General features: G+C 37.6%; 1 protein-coding gene across 1 annotated transcript in view; it reads right to left on the bottom strand.

The window, feature by feature from the left end:
• Window positions 1-20,778, bottom strand: part of LOC145981796 (uncharacterized) — a 69,013-nt gene that overhangs the window by 24,628 nt on the left and 23,607 nt on the right. Inside the window, exons 4-6 of the mRNA XM_083115218.1 lie at window positions 13,554-13,689; window positions 4,865-4,948; window positions 3,413-3,555 (exon numbers count right to left, since the gene is read on the bottom strand). Coding sequence (XP_082971344.1) covers window positions 3,413-3,555; window positions 4,865-4,948; window positions 13,554-13,689 — 363 coding nt within the window. The remainder of the gene's footprint in view (window positions 1-3,412; window positions 3,556-4,864; window positions 4,949-13,553; window positions 13,690-20,778) is intronic.

Raw genomic sequence — 20,778 nt, 5'->3', positions numbered from 1 at the left:
CACCTTAACCCCCCAGGATTTCCCTCAGGTACCCATGTCATTCAATGCTGGGTGGGCACCGGGGCCTCTTCCAACGTTAGAAAAGTTCCCGGATTTGAACCGGCTGGGGATCTAACCCGGGACCTTTAGCATGGTAGTCAGATGAGTTACCGACTGAGCCACAGCGGCCACTACAATTATTTTTGCCACTATTTTGAGCAAAATATCAGTTTGCACCCGTTAAGCAAACAAATAAGGGTTTCGAGATGATCAGATGAGTGATTGAACGAGCCCTTCATCCAGGAATGTCATCAGCAGCAGGGGGCTCCATCATGTTTTGAGGTAGAATCATGTTTGGTCGACGTACGCCCCTAATTCCTCTCCAGGGTCACATGACTGGTCTGATGTACAGAACGCTATTCAGGAACCCGTGGTAGCAGGTTTCTCTACAGCTGTGGAGGATGGCTTCACGCTGGTGGATGATAACGCTCGACCACATCGAGCCAGAGTGGTTCAAGAGTTCCTTGATATGCATGGCATTCTACGCATGGTGTGGCCGGCGCATTCTCCAGACATGAACTGTGTGGAACATGCATGGGAACACCTGAAGCGAGCAATTGTCAGCCGCGAAAATCCTCCTGTGAATAAGGTGCAATTGTGAGAGGCTGCCATTCAAGAGTGGGACAGTCTTCCTCAGGAGAAGTTGAATGCTCTTATCCTTAGCATGCCCCGTCATGTTCAAGCATGCCTTCAGGCTCGAGGTGGCTATATACGGTACGGTACTGAACTCCCATCTGTTGATCCCAAGCATGCCTGCAAGCCGTAGCTACACGGTATTGCACTGCCTTGCTTTTGTGTTTCACATCCAACATTTTCAATCTTGTGCTTCTGGTGTGATTTTGTTTCTTCTGCATGGCTGCAGTTTTCTTTCTGTTTGAATGTCTCCCCTGTACTCTTGAATATGATTCCATGTATCTAGTTCAATAAAATGATCACAAACCCTGAATGTGCAAAACTTTTTTGAGCACTGTATTACAGAATAAATAAGGTGGTTAAAGAGTGAAAGCTTTGGGATGCTAAACACAGTGGAGGGATAGGGGGGGGGGGGGGGGGGGGCTGGTGACTTATTGTTTACACAAGAGTATATTCTTCTCTTGGGACACACAGCAACAGGTGACTCATTGAATAGGTATGATTTCATTTACTCTTGATCTCCATAGCAACACCTTTTCGACTTCACAGTTTCATAAAACTGAATTGTGCTGCGCATTATATACAAGATATAATTGTTTGTCACCTTTCCCCATCAAAAACCTGAGTGCGCATTCTACACGCGCAAATACGGTAACAATCAAAAGAAAAAATAAGCTATAGACAAAGAATTTGGTAATCATTTCACATGGTCTTGCAAAAAAACAAGCAGATGTCATAAAGACTACAATGACTGCCACAATGTAACACCTTCACACCATCTGAATTCAGTTCAGTCTCTGCTGACTTTTGGTGAGTTTCTGTTAGGGGTGGACAATATCTCAAATTTGATACAGACGATACGAAATTTTTTTCCGTATCGTTATATCAGCGATATATCATCTCCACAATATACAGGGTGTTTCTGGGCTGATGATACAAACTTTCAGGGATGATGGAGAAGGGCACATTTATCAATTTGAGGTAAGGAACCCTGGTCCGGAAACTACTTAGTCGAAAGTTATAAACGAAAATCGGTGTATGAAGATGTAATGCTTTTATTACCTGCACAAGTTTCACAAGCTGCTACATTCACAACAGTTGTTCAAAGTGGCATCCCCCCCAGCTTCGCTGCAGGCATGACATCGTCGCACAAAGTTCTGGCGTACCCGTTGGAACCCCGGAGTCGTTCGAACAATGTCACAGGCAGCGAGAATTCTTGCCAGGAGATCCTCTTCAGTCTACTACAGGTGTCTCGTACACAAGACTGTCTTGTCATGCCTGCAGCGAAGCTGGGGGATGCAACTTTGAACAACTGTTGTGAATGTAGTAGCTTGTGAAACTTGTGCACGTAATAAAAGTATTACATCTTTATATACCGATTTTTGCTTATAACTTTCGACTAAGTCGTTTCCGGACCAGTGTTCCTTATCTCAAATTGATAAATGTACCCTTCTCCATCATCCCTGAAAGTTTGTATCATCAGCCCGGAAACACCCTGTATATCACCAAATATCGTGACGATAGGTCACTGACATGATATATATCGCTAAAATATCATGACAACATATCACCAACACAATACATATCGCCAAATATTGTGACAATATACCGCCAAAATATCATCATGATGAGAAAAACTCAATATGCTGACCAAGGCAGAAATTTATTTTATTATAAAACAAACTAAACGTAAGGTTTCAACCTTCTAGCAAGGTCTTCTTCAGACTCTGCACCAGGTACAAATACCCCCCACCCTTTCTCTCTCCATCTTCGTCTTTCTTTCTTTGTGTCTCTCTCTCTTCTCTCCAATACTTTTTTTCTATTTATTTCAAGAAAAAGAAAGGAAAAGAGAGAGAAAAGAGACTCACTGCTTCTTTCTTTCTTTTTTCATCTCGCCTCTTTCTCTCCTTTTAAATACCTTTCTCTTTCGGGAGAGGAAAGAAGAGGCACTTCCCACGCATCCACAAAAGGAAGCGTTGCACTTGGTGCAGAGTCTTAAGAAGACCTTGCTAGAAGATTGAAACGTTACGTTTAGTTTATGTTTTACACTAAAACGCGGTGGCTCAGTCGGTAACGCGTCTGACTACCATGCTCAAGGACCCGGGTTCGATCCCCGGCCGGTTCAAATCCGGGAACTTTTCTAACGTTGGAAGCGGCCCCGGCACCCACCCAGCGTCGAATAACATGGGTACCTGGGGGGTAAAGGTGGTCAGGGGCGTGGTGCTGATCACATCACCCGCACTCACGACCGGATGAAGAAAGTGTTGGGCGTTAACCCCACACCCCCTATACGCCTTCATGGCATGGTGCTAAGCACAGGGGAACACTTTACCTTTTTTCTTTTACCTTTACTAAAATAAATGTCTGCCTTGGTCAGCATATAGAGTTTTTCATATCATGGAAACAAGGCTTAATGGTGTTATCATGATGATATATTGTCTAATTGATTATCACGTGGACAATATCATGACATATTGTCAGGATGATATATCGCCTAAGAATAGTTTTTGCCTTATATCAGTCCTTTCTATCTTGGTGTTCGGTGATGATATCCCTTAAACACTGATAGCACTTTGCAAGCCTTTTTCCTGTGTGCGTGCAGTTTATGCTGTTTCATGATTCCATTCTGATTTTATTAATAATACAGGTAAAAATTTATAGTAAATGAAATCCAATTATATACATATACAGAATACAAATCTTTCTTATTTATTGTGGAAGATGATGTTTCTTTACTTACCTCTGCCTAGGCCCATGTTGGGATTGAACATTTTCATGACTTTAGATGGCTCTCTAGGCCTTCTAATTTCCTTGCTTTCATCATCTATAGGAAAATCGAACTCAGGATCTGAGGTCAGCTCTGTGGAACATTCTGAAGGTGGCCTACAATACAGATTAGTGCATCTAAGAACTGAGAATTCAGAATGTACACGTACACGAAATTAAAGCAATAATAAGAATCTAATATATCATTAAATTTAACTGCATGCAGCATATTTTTTTAAAGGAAAGAAGGTTTCCTAAAGGAGAGGTCAACTTCTTCAATAACTCGACGTTGAATTCTCATGTTAATTTTCCTTGATTTATTCCCAATAACCATTCACTTTGTCTTGTTCATATTTATTTTCAACCCAAACTGCTCACAGTGTGTATTAAGTCTTCTAACATACACTATTCACCATCCTTTCACGTTCTGCTTACAAGGTCATATCCTCCATCTTCTAAATAGATGTTGAATAATGTAGTCCTTCTCTCCAAATTTTGTTCCCTTCAGCAATTTCTTCTATTCTCACTTTGTTTCATATGCAGATTGCTTAACAGTCTCCTCTCCCTACAATGTACACTCATACTTTTTGCTAGGAAAGGGACAGATTTATTGCTACTCTATTGGTATAGGGCGATACAGACAAATTAGAGTATCGGTAAAATTACCAATTATTTTTACCAATTCGATATATCTATAAATATCTTATAATTTAGAGCAAAATTCTGCCATTTTGTTTAATTTTTATGGATAATCTCCATGTCCTACTTTTTAAAATAAAGTAAATGTTTAAATAAATATCTCTTGCACCGCAGTCATCTAAAAAAATATATATTAAGGAGGTCAATGAACAATTCAGGTTCTTCCAGTGCCATTTGGAATTTTATATTGCATCGGTAGAATAATCAGTTTCATATCAGTACTATACCGTTATCGGCCAAAATTTCATATCAGCCCATCCCTACTTTTCAGTATCTCTGCAAGTTTCATCCAATTCACTCTATCAAATGCTTTCTCCAGATTGTAAATAGTAGCCAATATAAGCATACCAGTGTATTGGTAAATCAGTAAAATTCTCAATTTTATATATCAAATATTTCTATAAATGTCCTCTAATTTACTGTAAACTTCTACCCCTGATTTTACATTTTCCTGCATTATACATTCAATACTGATGGCCCCAATAAAGCAAAATGTTACAAATAATTCCCACATTTTACATTTTTCTGCATTATAAATTTCTTTGGCTTGGTCCCTTGAAAAACATAACATTGAGGTTCCACCATAAATGTCTAAAAATGCAGTTAACTTTATGATGAAAAATCAATGGTAGTCACTGAAAATTTTAGTTAAAAATTTAATATTTCTATGCATAATTCCCATCGATTTTGTAAGAGGAATTTCCTGAATAAAAGCGATAAAACTAACCTTCCATCGTTTAAGTTCTTCAGCCGTTCCCTTTCCTTTAATCTGAAGGTTTTTCTTTCAGACTTCGTTGCTCCAGTAAGCCTCCTGCAATGTGTTGAAAATATTGTCAAACTTTATGAACATTTTTTATCATGCTTACATAACTATGCAAGTTCTTTACACAGAAATTTCACTAACATCTCATGTTCTCTGACATGCATTCAGACACACATTTCTTGCATTCATTCTAAAAGATCAGTTAAGTAAAGGTGGGGCAATGAGTTTACCTATACACCTTGGCTTTCCAGGGTTTGTTCATGCCTACACAGCACTGCATTTTCATTAGATAAAAGGATTATCATTTATCTCAAAAAGTAAATATGAAAGCATGAAGTAGGGTGTTTACAATTTTGTAAAAACAAAATTCCCTGACTTTTCCAGAACAAAGAAACAAATTCTCCAGACCAAAGCCAATAGGACAATTCACATATTTAAACACGTGTGTAAGAAGGTCACTATATTTTAAGCAACACTACACTTAGAATCGTACTTAACCAAATATTTAGAATATTCACTTCAGAGGTAAAAGTAATAATGGCAGCACTGACTTATGGATAACAAAGAAATTTTGCATAAAAAAATTATAACATATATGGCACAAATAACATACAAATAATTATAGTAAAATTTAGTAATATAATCTCTATTAATTCCAATATCCACCAAACACAACCCAAAAATTACAATAAGAAAGTGGGAAATTCTAACAGCCACATACTGCAGTAGATTTCTACATGAAAATAGCACAAAATCGTGACTTCTTCTTAGAGTATTTAACATAAAATTTCTACTGTAATTAAACAAAGTGAAAGCCACATGTTTCGGTCATAATGAGCAACATGGCAGAGAACGTGTTAACCACACTTCCCTTTGTTTGTTCCAGCAATTCGACATTCATTTTAATCATCATGAAGAGGTATAAAATCAACATAAAATAGCCACAAAGTACAAATCAACAGAAAATTGAGATTTTAAAAAACCATGAATTCTTGTAAAAAAAATCTGTTTATTTATGCACACAAAAATTCACACTGTCACTACTCACATTTGACTAAAAGTAATGAAAATAAATAACTTATCACCAGATGCAAAGTAAATCAAAATGATGTTCCCACTTACAATACAGTGGAATCTCGGTTATATGTTTTATGGGACGCAGAAGAGTAAAAACATATTTTTGAAATTAAAATGCTATAATTAAAACACCATTAAGCCTTGTTTCCATGATATGAAAAACTCAATATGCTGACCAAGGCAGAAATTTATTTTATTTTAAAACAAACTAAATGTAACGTTTCAACCTTCTATCAAGGTCTTCTTCAGACTCTGTACCAAGTACAAATGAAACAAGGTACAAAACAGGAAGGTATAATTAATATAATTAATAATTGGTATAATTAAGTACACAAAGACCACATGAAACATTAGAACTAGGGATGTGACGAAGCTGAAAATTTACCGATGCCGATGTACTCACCGATAATTTTTGGAACCGATGCCGATATTTAATCTATTTCGATACATAAGATTATTAAACAGAAATGGGATGTTATTTTCAGCATGACAAAAATAAATTTGCCATGTACATTTGTATTGCATATCATATGTATATACATATATATTCTCAAGAGATGCGAATGTACATTTGCATCTACAAAAGGTGGTTATGTGAACCTTTAAGAAAATCAAGAGATTTTACATTAGTACACAAGCAGTTCTTTGAAATGCAAAATGAATTATGTTCTTAATGTTGGAAATTTACTGCTGCCACATTCAACTTCAGAAACACGAGTTCTGGAAGCACTTCAGAAAGTTACCTACTTCTTCTCTTAATACTGATGCAGCAGGTATGCCCAAGTATTTTCTCAGCACTTGCTTCAGGTTTGAGTACTCATTTTTGAATTTCCAATACAACAGCAGATCCTGGTTCAGCAATGTACTGTTTTATTTCCGATATTAGTTAGGTTGATCCTCTGAATGAGAGTTTGCAATAATTTTATTACAAAAACTCTACAATAATGATGAATCATAACCAAATTTTCAATAAATCTTACAAAACTAAAATATAAAACTTATTAGAAGGTAAAACTCTAGTATAATCTGTACCGGTTTAAATATCTGATTTTTGCCGATGCCGATACTGATATGTCAATTTCTGCCAATTTTCATACATCTGTAATCGGCTTCGGCATATCCCTAATTAGAACGTTAACCTGGATCTTATGTTTGTGCCAAACCAATAGTCACTACATGCTGGTTTCTCCATGGTTTTAACACACTAAAAGTGGGACTGGTGTGTTCTTATTCCTTGCTAATGAGAGAAACAAGACTAAGTTCATTAATATGCTGTCTCAGAAATTAAATAGGGATGATATTGAAACAACAACAGCTGAGGGGGATGCTGATACTACCGTTGTGCGATGTGGACTTGACAAAGCATCATCTGAGGACAAGGTAGCAATAATAGGCGAAGACATTGATTTGCTGGTCTTGTTGATTGCTTTAGCTCTGCCAGAAAGTAATACACACTTGGTTTAACAAAGATCTTAAAATCTGCGAACAAGCTGAAGCCAGACCTTAAATCTTTGCCACCAACAAGAGGCTCTGCCCAGCAGCATGTATACGGAGTCTTTCTGCAAGTGCAAATATGGTTGGGCAACCAGCTGACACCTGAGGCCTGGGGATGGAAACGAGGAGTGGATGGAACCTGTGTCGCCCCTGTCAACACATACTTTTTCAAGCACAGAACTATTCAATCTGTATTATATTAATCTATGTTGGAATCTTTTCTTTAAAAAATGTGTTATTGTTAATGTTACAATAGGAATGAATTGTTTAACTTAAATCAGAAAAAATTGTTGAAACTATGGAAATACTAAACAACTATGGAATAACCATGGTAAATTGTAAACAACAATATGATATAAAAGAGCTAGATTTTTGTAAGTCTAGGGGACATTCTCCTGGTTGCCGAAAGGTTGATGGTTCAGGGGACGTTGGGGAATATCTTGCTTCAATCTTCGGATTGGCTGGTGTACTTGTACTCCATTTTGGCGGATATTCTACAAACCCAACTCTGAATAAGGTGTTCTCCTGCATCATCAAAAGACCAGGGTTATAAACTTCGGTATAACTAATAGGTTTAGGCCTACAAGTTATACCGGGTGAATTGTCTGTTTGAAAACGTGTTTGTATAACATCATCAGTTTAAATAAATCTTCGAGTGAAAGGTCTTAATGATCTTTTATTTCAAACCTATATAGGTGATAATTAAAAATAAATCCTACACCACAGACCTCGCAAGGGCTTGGTCCTACTAACCCTTAGAAGCCCCTGAGAAGTCCGATAAAAGGGTTATAACTAGACTAACATAAAGCCCTAAAGGCAGAAGGTGCGTGTCAAACCCTCGAACCTATCATGACCAATGACCCTGCAGCTCCTGACTCAATCATGAAAACCATATTTTGCAAATGTACAGCTGGTTGTGGGGTACGATGCGGATGTCGTAAGGCTGGGATAACATGCACTTCAGTCTGTGGCAATTGTAAGGGAAGTTGCACGAATAGCCCTCCACCAGAAGAAGAGGAGTTCGATGAAGATGTAGCCGAAGACCCAGACCAATGAGTTTCCACAAAAACAATTTGATTTTACTTAATGTTTAATGTATAATATAAATATGGTGCTCGGTAATTGTCATAATTTCATTCAAATACACATTTTCTGTAAATTTACTTATGAAATGCCAATAAAGGCTTTTTTAAAAAATATGTTTTGTCTACTCTACAACTTTGAAAGTATCCCTCCTACGAGAAAAATGAATAGGACCTTTTTTGTAGGAAATTTTGTCTACTTGAATTTTGTATATGCATAAATTTTCCGTAGGGTTGATAGTTACAGAGATATAAGCAAAAAAAGAGGAAAAGTCACCTTTAAACAGCTCCCCCACACCCCGCTCGCCCCCCACCCTCCAGGACTTTTAGTATGTTGTACTGTAGGTACCAACGAACAACCATTCCAATTTTCAAAACTCTTGGATTTTTTTCCCTCGATTGCCATCTTTTGTCTAATTTGACTGGGCTAACTGTAGTTTCACACCATTTGGTCCAATTTGTCAACACCAAATTTTGTTTTATTATAAGTAATTATAACATCAGACTTTAGCTGAGCTGTGGAAGCGTCGATTTTCGGCTGTTCATGCAACGTAGAAAGTAGAATCACCACCTTGTTCTTCTTGGGGCAATATGATGCTATCATGAGATCATCTTGAAATCCAAACAAAGTGGAGCAACTCACTCGCTGTTTTGTGGCAGTAAACTCTGGCGGCAGCTCTCCTTTGTTCTTTCGCATCGTGCCGACCAGAGTAAGTTTCTTGCAAAGTAGATCCCTTGCAAGAGAAACACTGGTGAAGAAATTATCGCACATGATGTTTCTTCCACTACCTTCGATTTCCTTCACTAAGTCCTTCACAACTTTCTCTCCTTGATTTTTCTCTCTATTATCTCCAGCTTCCTTTCCCTTGTAGATTTGGCTTTCCAAACATAAGCTGTTTGAGAATCACAAATCAGCCACAGCATGATTCCGTATTTACCAGGTTTCGACGGCATGTACTGTCTAAAAGGACATCGCCCTCTAAAAGTGACCAGTTGTTCGTCTACAGTCATGCTCTGCAACCAGGAATGTACGCTTCCCGGAGGTAAACAGTCCAAGTCTCGAACAAATCTCTTATAGGTTCGAGCTTATCTGGAGACCTATGCTTTCTTCTATTCTCAGCGTTGTCAAAATGCATTACTCGAGTTATTGCATTGTACCTATCACGACTCATTATTTGAGAATATAGTGGACGACCTTCTACTCTACTATACATTTCACTCACATCTTCATTCTTTGACTTGAATATGCCCATGAGAATGACTAGTCCAATATATTTTTTCAACTCTTCTGTTTTCAGTTCCTTCCACTGGTCGACATACACTAAACGGCCCTCCTTATTGGTCCACGAGCAAATCTTCTGAAGAAGTGGTTCTCGAAAGATGAGAAGAAATGTCGACGCAGGAGATTCACATTGTCTTTCTGCCCAGCGTGTCGGACCTTGCCTTTCTTTGATGACGTTGCATGCTTTGAGTCGTCCCATTGGGTTAGATACGGGTTTGGAGCACCAAATTTCTTCGTCCTTGCGTGAGATATACCATCTAGCTTCATCAGTAACTACGTCTTCTTCCAGTAATGTTTCTTCTTCGTCTAATGGCATTTCCTCGTCATCTATATTCCTTTCCACTTGCTCCCGGTCCTCTGTAACATCTCCTTCTCCATCGTCACTTGAGAGAATCGGATCTTCAGAATTTTCCAATTCCTCCATCATTATGCGTTTCAGCTCCTCAGCAGTAAGCCTTCGTGTATTTGGTACGTGAGCCATTGTATTTCTTCAATTATACACAAGAACTCATGAGAACTAACAAATTCGTCGTCCAAACTATACAGATGCTCTGCACCAAACAATGTGTGCATGCAGACTCGTTCAGAAAGTTCCGGAAAATTGCAGCACCTGTGCTTTGAAACCAACAAACTGAAATAAGCAACAATGGTTATGCAGACTATTGTGGACAAACCAAAAAAAAAAAAATTTCCGCAGTATCCGTCTGCAACTTAGGATATTTGATTTTCCTGGGTAAGCTGAACAGGCAAATGGTACTGTATACGATTTTCAATTGATTGATTGATTGATTGATTTGTTTTATTACTTCGCGGTTTCTGCCTCTTGGCTAATTTGCGAAGACTGAGATAAGTGACGAAATTGATGAACGGACATTTACAAACAACCATGCCAAGGTGGGATTCGAACTAGGTACCCCTGGCATTGCAGTGCAATGTGTTGACCACTCAGCCAAAAGGTCCGGCTATACGCTTTTCAATGTTGCGACAATCGTTGAAAAGTCACAGAAGCGAAGCGGGATATTTCTGCAGTAAATATATATATATATTTAAAAATTAAAATCAGGCATAAAGGACCCGTCCGTCCGCAACACGAGTAATACATTTTCTGACCAAATTTAATAAATAAGCAAAGATTACAATAAATGATTTCAAGGGCCTTCGAAATTTACAAAAAGTCACGGAAGGAGAACACATTCATTTGCAGCATTAAAAAATTAAAGAGGTATAAAAATTAAAACCGGGCCAAAAAGACCCGTCCGTCGTTACAGTGTTAAACAGCAAAATGAAGCTCACTATACGAACAAGCAAGAGAGTAAACATGTACTACTCATGCTCAATTGTTTCAGAATCATCCGGTGTTGCCAAGTGTGGGTAGGTAAATTCTACACCGACGATCACATTTCCCTTTTCTCCCACATAAGTTTCTGAACTTTTAGTCTGTGATGGGAGGGGCAGGGGGGGTAATTTATTTTATATTAATAAACGTTTGTGTTTAATATATTGGAGTGTATGAAAAATTATAACTAACATTATTATCATCAGGAAATATTTTTCCAAGCTAGTTCCAGAAAATTAACAATTTCAATTCACTTTTCAGTTTTTTTAAAAATTGAGACCTGATACGGGAAAACTAATATCATTTTTGACTTCAGCAGAAAAAACCCTTTCAGAATCACCTATTATTATTCAGGAAAGAAATTCGGTGTTGTACAGTGTTCCAATGTTGGCTTAGGAATGAGTGAAACAAGTCACCCCTCTCTCTACTTATGAAGCACCTACTCCCATTTTTTTTAATGCAGCTATCTGCATAAGAAATATTGCTCGTGTGTCTGTTATATTGGTAGCATGGGAAAAGAAAGCAATGATCCTTCCCCCTTTGTTATTCTTTCTGTCTTCTGCAACTTGGTTCATAGATAAATATGCTGCTCATAAAAATGAATGCTACAGTCCTGCTTCTCGGTCTTCAAAATTATCTTTAAAACATCCAGGACCTTCCATTCTGCCACATGTTACTTCCACTTTCCCTTCCCTCCCTTCTTTCCAGTCTGATTGTCTCGAGGGAGGGAGACACAGGGTGGCCACTCTAGGGCCATGATAAAATCCAAAAATTATTCCCAGTTTTCAAGGTGAACTTTCCAAAAATCCATGACTTCAAGCAGATGTTTTCTCTATTTCAACCTTACATATTACTGCCTCTCATCACCCATAAAAAATATATTATTAATATGAAGAGTCTGTGGGATTCCAATATTTTGATTCCAATATATCAGAAAATTCTAATTCAATTACATGGTAAATATATCTAAAATATTAAATTTCAGGTGCAGAGTTTACATTTGCCATTTCACATACTGAGGTTCGAAATACATCTACAAATGCAAGTCACGAATGTTAGGGGATGTACTAATCTACGAAAAACTGTTAACTATACGAATTTAAAACTCAAATTGAACTAATGAACTTCAAGATATCTTACAATAATATTCAGCCTGTCAGATAGATTGTATGCAAAGGTGTGCTGAGTGGGAACTGGTGTTGTTGTAGTGAAGAATAATGTGACGATTTGGGTTTGTTTTAAACAATTCATTGAAGACCTCTGGCAAACAAATTGTTGTATACCACTCAGCATTTACACTCCTTTGAACTTCTAAAGCTATTGTTGCCACATGTCCGGTATAACCGAAGAAACAAGCAATCATTTGCTTGGCAGCACTCCTCGAACGAACAACTTTTGTTCGCTTCGGCTCACTTTGATACACCCAAAGTGTGGATTGCTGTTTAGTTCCGGGTTTCTATGAATAGATCCAAGTTTCGTCCCCTGTAACGATGTAGTACACCAAATTTGACTTGCCTTGGTTGAATTTATTGAGCATTTCTTAACACCAATTTACACGAGCCTGTTTTTGAGCTTCAGTCAAGTTGTGTGGGATCCAAGGACTTGAAAGTTTCCGTACGTTCAGATGACCATGCAAAATCGTATGTATTGCTTTCATGTCAATGTTCAAGGATGCCTGAATTTCATGGTATGGCACATGCCGATCTCTCTCAATCATTTCACGCACAGCATCATTTTTACTGGCAACAACAGATGTGGATGGACGACCTTCACGAAATTCATCACTGAGAAATGTGCAACCATGCTGGAATTCAGAAAACCAATTGTACACAGTCCTATTGGACTTCAAGCCAAATGAATTAGCTCGAACGGAGAAAAATTCACGCATAATTCCCGGAGCCAATAATTAGAGGCACATATTTTTGGTAAATAAAAAAAGCAAAATTTCAGTACAAAAACAGACAATTTCAGGTTCAAAAGAGGTAAATAAAATTTTCAGTGATATAGCGGTGAAAAATCAGATCAAAAGTGGTATATAAAATAATACTGTTGAAAATGGTGATATGTACATTCACCATCTGTCAGCATATTCCTTCAAACAAACAGCTTGACCCTAACATGTTTGCAGTCTTCAGTTCTTCCACAACTCAAAACGATGCTGTCACCACAATTGGAATTGTGTGTGTACCCAGAAGTATGCACAACAAGGCTAAGTAATGAGGTTTTCTTATCAGAAAGGTTTGCGTTTACCTGTGCTAGAATTTGAATAAAAATATACTGAAATCAGGAACATCATTTTAATTTACCATGCAGATACCTGCTTTCCAATGCAATGTTGTATAAGAATTCATAGGATGGTCTTGTAGGTAAAAGAACACATACCTTAACACAGGCTGGGAAGCAATTTTCTTGCGAGGATCGTATGTGCTTTGTGGCTCCGTGACATCATCCCAGTTCTCCTCTGTTGGAGGCAATTCTATCGGCAGAGGTACAGCTGTTGGTTTGGAATCGTCTCTATCTGCAACAAATATTAATAGAGTTTACACAACATTGAAATATTACTCACATTTGGACCACATATTAACACGTTCGCTGCTGGTGACGCACACGTGTGGTTGTAGCTGGGTGCCTTTTCTCACATGTGCATCATACCTATTACCATCTTTGAATGCTTGTCCATCAGCAGCACTGCACAGCAGGCTTTTAAGTTTTTCATGGCACATTTCTGAAGGATTGTTTGAAATAAACAGTAGTTTGGTTTCTCATTTGCACATCTCTCTTAGCATTGTTGCATCAAATACCATTATATCTCCTCTTGTCATGCATCAAGACATAGTTTAACAGCAAAGAAATTGTTTTTTAACTTTAACATTGCTAATCTGAAACATTACAATTTATATTTCCTGTAATAATAAACAAAAAAACACTGAATTCTGTTCTATCGAATCTCCAGGAGAGACAGGACTTTGCATTGAACCTTGTTTTGTTCTTTACCATAAGTGAAGTAAATGTATGGGAACTCTCGAAATTTATCATTGGACTTTCACAAGCAAACCTATAAATTTAACCTTTTGAGTCCCAAGGCCATTTTCACATGTAAGCCTCTCTGTCCCGAGCCGATTTTGAGCAAAATGCAGAGTTTCAATTAAATGAGTGTAGATCGGAGACTAACTGCCCTAGAGAGATGAGTGATATACCGTTGTACGCGGAATGAACCAGAGATTCAGACTATATGAAATTTATGCAAATTCGGTGTATATGTGGTGGGGGGAGGGGGCTAACTTTCAAAATTCCAAAATTTCGGAAAAAAAATTGGTTCCCCCACCCTCCCCCAAGATAAAAGTACATGACAGTGTCGACATGCACATGGAAATGATCGCTGACATGTAAGGAACACAAAAATATTTGCATTATTATCATATGACCAATGTAACTTGAGTTGTACCCCCAAAAGGAATGGTCGACATGCCACTGATTCAAGCCTCAAAATGCAGAGTTACATTGAAATGACTATAGCTCAGAAACTAAATGCCCTAGAGATATGAAAGATATACCGTTGTACGCAGAATGAATCACAGATTCAGACGATATATAATTTATGCACATTCGGCGTACATATGGAGGGGGAAAGGGGGGAAATCCCCTCAAAAATACTTTCCTTAAAAAAAATTGTTTCCCCGCCCCCCCACTCCCCGAAAAAATGTCAAAATGCACAAAATGGAAAATTTATGCAAATTTGGCATATATATGGAGGGGGAAGGGAGAAAACCCCCACAAATTATTTTAAAAAATTGTCACTTCACCCAAAAAATGTCCTCGCACTTGGGCACAAAATGACAAACACGCACAACATTCACGGACGACATGTATATGTATGGATTGATTTTATCTATTATATGTATGTAAATTAATGTAAACCTTGCAACTAACAGCAAGAACAAGGAGAATCAATTATAATGTAATCAATGTTTTTTAAATGTTATGTATAATATCTTCATACTTGTACCTATTTGAAAATAATTATTAACTGTAATGTGCTGACATGTTCCATACCATGTGTGGAAAACAACCACTGTACAATGGTCAAAGGGATGAAATAAATCATATCATATCATATCAAAAGCTAGAATGCAGTGAAAAATGAACGCCAATTCTTGCAGCTGCTTGAAATGCTATTTTTAGACAATGCAGGGTAACCCCTGTTGCAACTTGTGCTAAAAAAACAAAGGTTTCCTTCAGCGTGCTTCGAAATTCCATTCTCACAACGTAGATTCAACAACCAGTCTTCCCCCTCCCCATACCCCACCCCCTGCTTGCGCCCTCACAGAAAACTTTCATTTTGACACTGGATACTGATAAACAACCTACCTTCGAATGCAGTTAACAGGAGGGAGTGAAAAGCATTGCTTTAGAACAACAAAGCCGGTCTTCCTTTGTCGGCAAAAATTTGACCTTGAAAAGAGACGCAAAAGAGAAGTCCCTTTTCCCCTCCATTTTCAAGAACACAAAAAAAAGCAAAAAAACATTTCTGTTAAATACATGTGTTAGGAACAATATTAAAAAAATTGAAATTCTAGCCAAAAATAGAAAAGTTATAATGTAAAAACTACGACCTTGACACAGCGTCTCGATCTAGACGCTTGGGACCGTGAGGGTTACATTTGGGTATCTCGATCAAGAAGCTTGGGACACAAAAGGTTAATATTGTTTTTATACGTGATTCTGTCATGTTACATCAATATCGCACAAAGTATGCAGCCTCTGTGGTGGAATGGTTAGCACAGCATGCTACGACCCTAGGGGTCCTAGATCGAATCCCAGCCTGGACATGGGTGTTTGTGCGTGTCCCTTCATCAATTTCATCACTCATTCTCATCTTTACGATTAGACAAAAGTGGCAGAAAACCGAAGTAAAATAAACAAAATCAAAATTTAACAAAGTATTGAAACATATATGCATTAATATATTCTACTGCTTTATATAATAATTATACAATGCATGTAATACATGCGTACATGTGTATAATATCTTCTAATATATAAAAATGGATGTGTGTATGTATGTTTGTTCTGGCATAACTCTTGAATGCCTGGAGCGATTTCAACCAAACTTGGTATGCGTATCACTTGCAACCTGGAAAGAAATACTGTGGGGGTAAGACACACCTGGCACCCCTGGGGGTGGGGGTGGGGAGGGGGTGACATAAAAATAATTGAAAACTACCGATATTAGTGTGGAATTCATAGTTTTCGGGGTCTCTAAGGTGAATAGTGACACTCGTAACGCCGCTCCACTTCAAGTTCATTACCTATCAGAATGGGGGGTGAGAGGGGGTGAAAATTAAAATGTCAAAAATGACCAAGATTAATGTTGAATCCATAGTTTTTGGAGTCGCTAAGCTAATTGTTGACATTCACAATGATCAAACTTGGTGCACATATGACTTACAATCTGGACAGAAATATTGTGGGGGTAAGACACCCCTGGCACACCTAGGGGTGGTGGGAAGGGTTGACATGCAAAAATTATCGAAATCGATTGATATTAGTATGGAATCTATAGTTTTTGGGGTCGATAAGATAAATAGGGACACTCCCAATGCTGTTTATCTTCAAGATGCCTCTGGGACCCCTAGGGATGGGGGTGACATGTAAAACGACCAATATTAGTGTGAAATCTATAGTTTTCGAAGTCATTAAGATGAATAGTGACATTCCCAATGCCCTTCAATTTATTTATTCTTGGACTTGGAGGTGGAACTAAAAATGTTCATAAATTGTTGTTAAATTTATATTATAGTGAATTTGTAAAAAATATAATTTATAATTTGTATACTGTACTTATACTTTTAAATACCTGTAAATAAAATTAGTTACATTTTACGCTATAGTTAGAATTCATTAAACACCCGGGCATTGCTGGGTAATCAGCTAGTTTTAAAGAAAATAAACAACGTTAAATTGTACTAAGTTTAACACTACTTACATGATTGAGTACGAAACTTTTTTGGAACGATGTTTCAGGGTCCAACTGCCCCCTTCATCAGGTTCGTAAATATTTTCATAAGCACTGAACATAATGCTGCATTAAAAAGTGTTAAAGGAGGTTTAGGTTGAGGGTAGGGTTGAAAACACTTAAAACTATCCCTGACACATTCCTAATTAAAAATAAGGAATAATTATATAGGAATAAAGACAGGCATATACCATAAACCGTTAGCCGGGACCTATAGATAAATAAAAAATCAGAACATCCCGGGAAAATAAAAACATATGTTTTTCTCATTTTTTTCATTAGGGCAGGAAGATTATGCAATAAAGGGAAAGGGGAAAGAAAAAGAGAAGAAAGTAGAATGAATAATGGAGGTGGGGGAAAAAATGGGTACACAAACCAAGAAATGAATAGAATAGCCAGGAAAGTGCAGAAGATCATCAAAAGGGAGACTAGCACTGACAAAAATGGGAAAGCAAGTAAAGAAGAGGAAGAGGGAAAGGAAACAGGGAAATTAGTTTCGTCGAGATTCCATACTATAAAGGGGTATTGGAAAAAATAGAAAAAACTGTAAAAGAATATGGGGTTAAATGTTGGATGAGGGCCCCTCGGAACATAGAAAAACACTTCACAGAGTATAAAAGGGAGAAAGAAAACCCAGATGGACAAAAAGGTGTATACAGAATAGAATAGAATGTGAATGTGGCAGGGAGTATATTGGGCAGACTGGAAGAAGCATGCACGTGATATGGGGGGGGGGGGGGACATGAAGATGACATTAGAGAGGGAGTCCCCAAAACAGGGTTATCAGAGCATATTATTAAGAGTGGGCATAAAATCATAGAGAGAGAGGTCATCAGGAAAGAGGCGAATAAATTAGGTACAAAATGTTTACGAAGCCGCGAATATTTGCATAAGGAGGAGTACTAAACTTAACAGGGATGATGGCAACTAGGAAGAAGGGTGGGTAAGACTTTTCAAAAAATGGGATAAGCAATGAAAACAGAGCCTAAGATTGGCTTTCATGTTACTCCGGAGGTCATCCGAGCGGCCGGTGTGGAACGGGAATTTGTGCTTGAATAGTGACGTAATAGGAGGGGAAGGTGGGACTGAATAGGCGGGGAAGCAGCTTTCACCTCATATCAGATTGGTGTTGTTCACCAATGCTGGCTGTGCAACAGACGTGGGTTTTTATCGATTTCATGTGTTCCAGTTTTTATTAAGTGGTTTCAATCGAAATAGGTGGTTTGTCCTTATGGGATTTTTAATATGTGAAGTTTTTTTTAATTATGAATCTCTCAGGGATAGTTTTAAGTGTTTTCAACCCTATCCTCAACCTAACCCTCCTTTAACACTTTTTAACGTGGCATTATGTTCAGTGCTTATGAAAATATTTACGAACCTGATGAAGGGGGCAGTTGGACCCTGAAACGTTGTTCCAAAAAGTTTCATACTCACTCACGTAAGTAGTGTTAAACTTAACTTAATACAATTTAACGTTGTTTATTTTATTTACTAGTGAGTAATACGCACCAAGCTACAATATGTGTATAATATTTTACATAAATCAATCCTTTTTATCCTACAAATAAGCAAAATTACATAATAACCTTAATCGGATCCTGACAAAAGTATGCAATTTTTTAGGTGGCAGGGAATGTGTTAACTCAAGGACTCGTATGAAATTTGTACTGATGCCGATCACCCAAGTTTGATACGTTCAATGAAATATCTGAAACCGATAATATCGATATTGACGATACTGATATTATGAACATCATCAATATTGATATCTTCATTACTCGATATATCAACAACGATATCGAAAAATCAATATCGCCCAGCACCTGTGATGCTCATTGAGTGTTGGGACTCTAAATCTCACCACTGACATCCCAGCTCATCAGCATTAATACTCATCATCGCAATCGCAAAATGTGTCAGAAAAGCAATGTGAAAAAAAATACAAATACAGGGTGGCTACTCTAGGACCATGATAAAATTCAAGTATAATTCCCGGTTTTCAAGGCAAATTTTCAAAAAATTCAAGGCCACAAGCAGATGTTTTCTCTATTTCAACACCCACACACATGCACCAGAGGCGCAACCATGAACTTTTGTCTGAGGGGGTGGGGGCAAGTATCAGAATAAAGTACCAATAATAATAATAATGACATTATTATGACCATTATTATTATTAGTAGTAGTGGTAGTGTCAAAGATGTTATCATCCTTGTAAATTACACAAAAAGGGGGTAGAAGTCGATGTTAAAGCATTTGTGTTGGAACAAACGATTTTAAACATTTTTTTAAAAAAAAAAAAACGTTCAATTTCACATTAATTAATAATGTAAAACAAGTACACAAACTGTACTTTTGAATGGCAGAAAATGCATGATAAATGCATTCCGAATATTATTATTTTTGTACATATAACAAGTATAACTTTCATGTACAACTATGTTTTACAAATATTCAAAGTTTCATTAATCCAATATATATATAGCCCCAATCCCACCACTCACTGACATAAATGTTCTCCATGAAGGAAGCCCCGGAGGCGAAAAATGCCCGATTACGACCCCCCATGAAATTGTCCCAAAAGACCGAGAAAATTCAAAAATCGCTCAATCGGCCCTTCTTTAAGGGTGAAAATGCCCTTTTTTCACGTCCTTAGCAACCGTTTCCAAGGCTTTTCTTTTTTGCTCACATTGTTTCCTTCAATTCTTAATTGTCTAGCTACATTATATTTCTCACAGATCAATAGCACACAGATGAATGAACTCATGACTTTGAAAAGGTGCCTGAAACAAGGGTGACATCTACATAATAAGGAGTTTCAGCCCAGATACAATTCCGTATATATTGTTATACTCAATGCGTAAATATCTACATCGTGCTTGTTTTAACTAAATGTTTAGGAGGTATAATGACATGCAATTCCTTAGAGCTTGCCGTGCCTGTTGTTGTCCATGGAAACGGACGTTGCTAGGGTACTTAAAGAATGTTTATTTTCACCCAGAAAACTACTGTAAGGGAATTATGCTAGACTCTTCGAATTTCAAAATGCGAGCATCAGAATTTATTACAGAGGCAAGGGAGGCAAAAGAGGGGAATGACGGAAAACAGTTATTATCCAATTACGTTCAAAAATGTGAAAATGACAAAAGAAGTAAATAAAACATTTTTAATTTAGTGTCGCAATTGAATTCGTAAATGCAAAACATCCAACTACTTATCTTAAAATGGTTATTATTTACTCAGTTCATTATGAAGAAAATAGAGAAAAATATTTTGAATATTTGTACCTTATTAGAGCCCATACACACATAAAGTTACTTTCTAAACTTTTCAAACTTATACATATGTTCCCCATCATCCACTACGACATGCAGACATTTTCAAAGTCATTAAGATCTATGAAGAACCCCATCTATAAGATGATTGCGCCCACAACGTGGCCGAAGGTCACGCATGCGAGCGTACAAGACGTGGCCAAAGGCCACGTCGAAAGTACGCGAGTCCAATATATATATATAGCCCCAATCCCACCACTGACTCACTGACTCACTGACATAAATGTTCTCCATGAAGGAAGCCCCGGAGGCGAAAAAC

Source organism: Lepisma saccharinum, chromosome 30 (genome assembly GCF_977018435.1).
Source record: "Lepisma saccharinum chromosome 30, izLepSacc3.1, whole genome shotgun sequence".
In the NCBI taxonomy this organism is placed as follows: Eukaryota; Metazoa; Arthropoda; class Insecta; order Zygentoma; family Lepismatidae; genus Lepisma; species Lepisma saccharinum.
The sequence above is the reverse complement of the archived record's forward strand: the minus strand, read 5'-3'. Positions and strand labels throughout refer to the sequence as shown.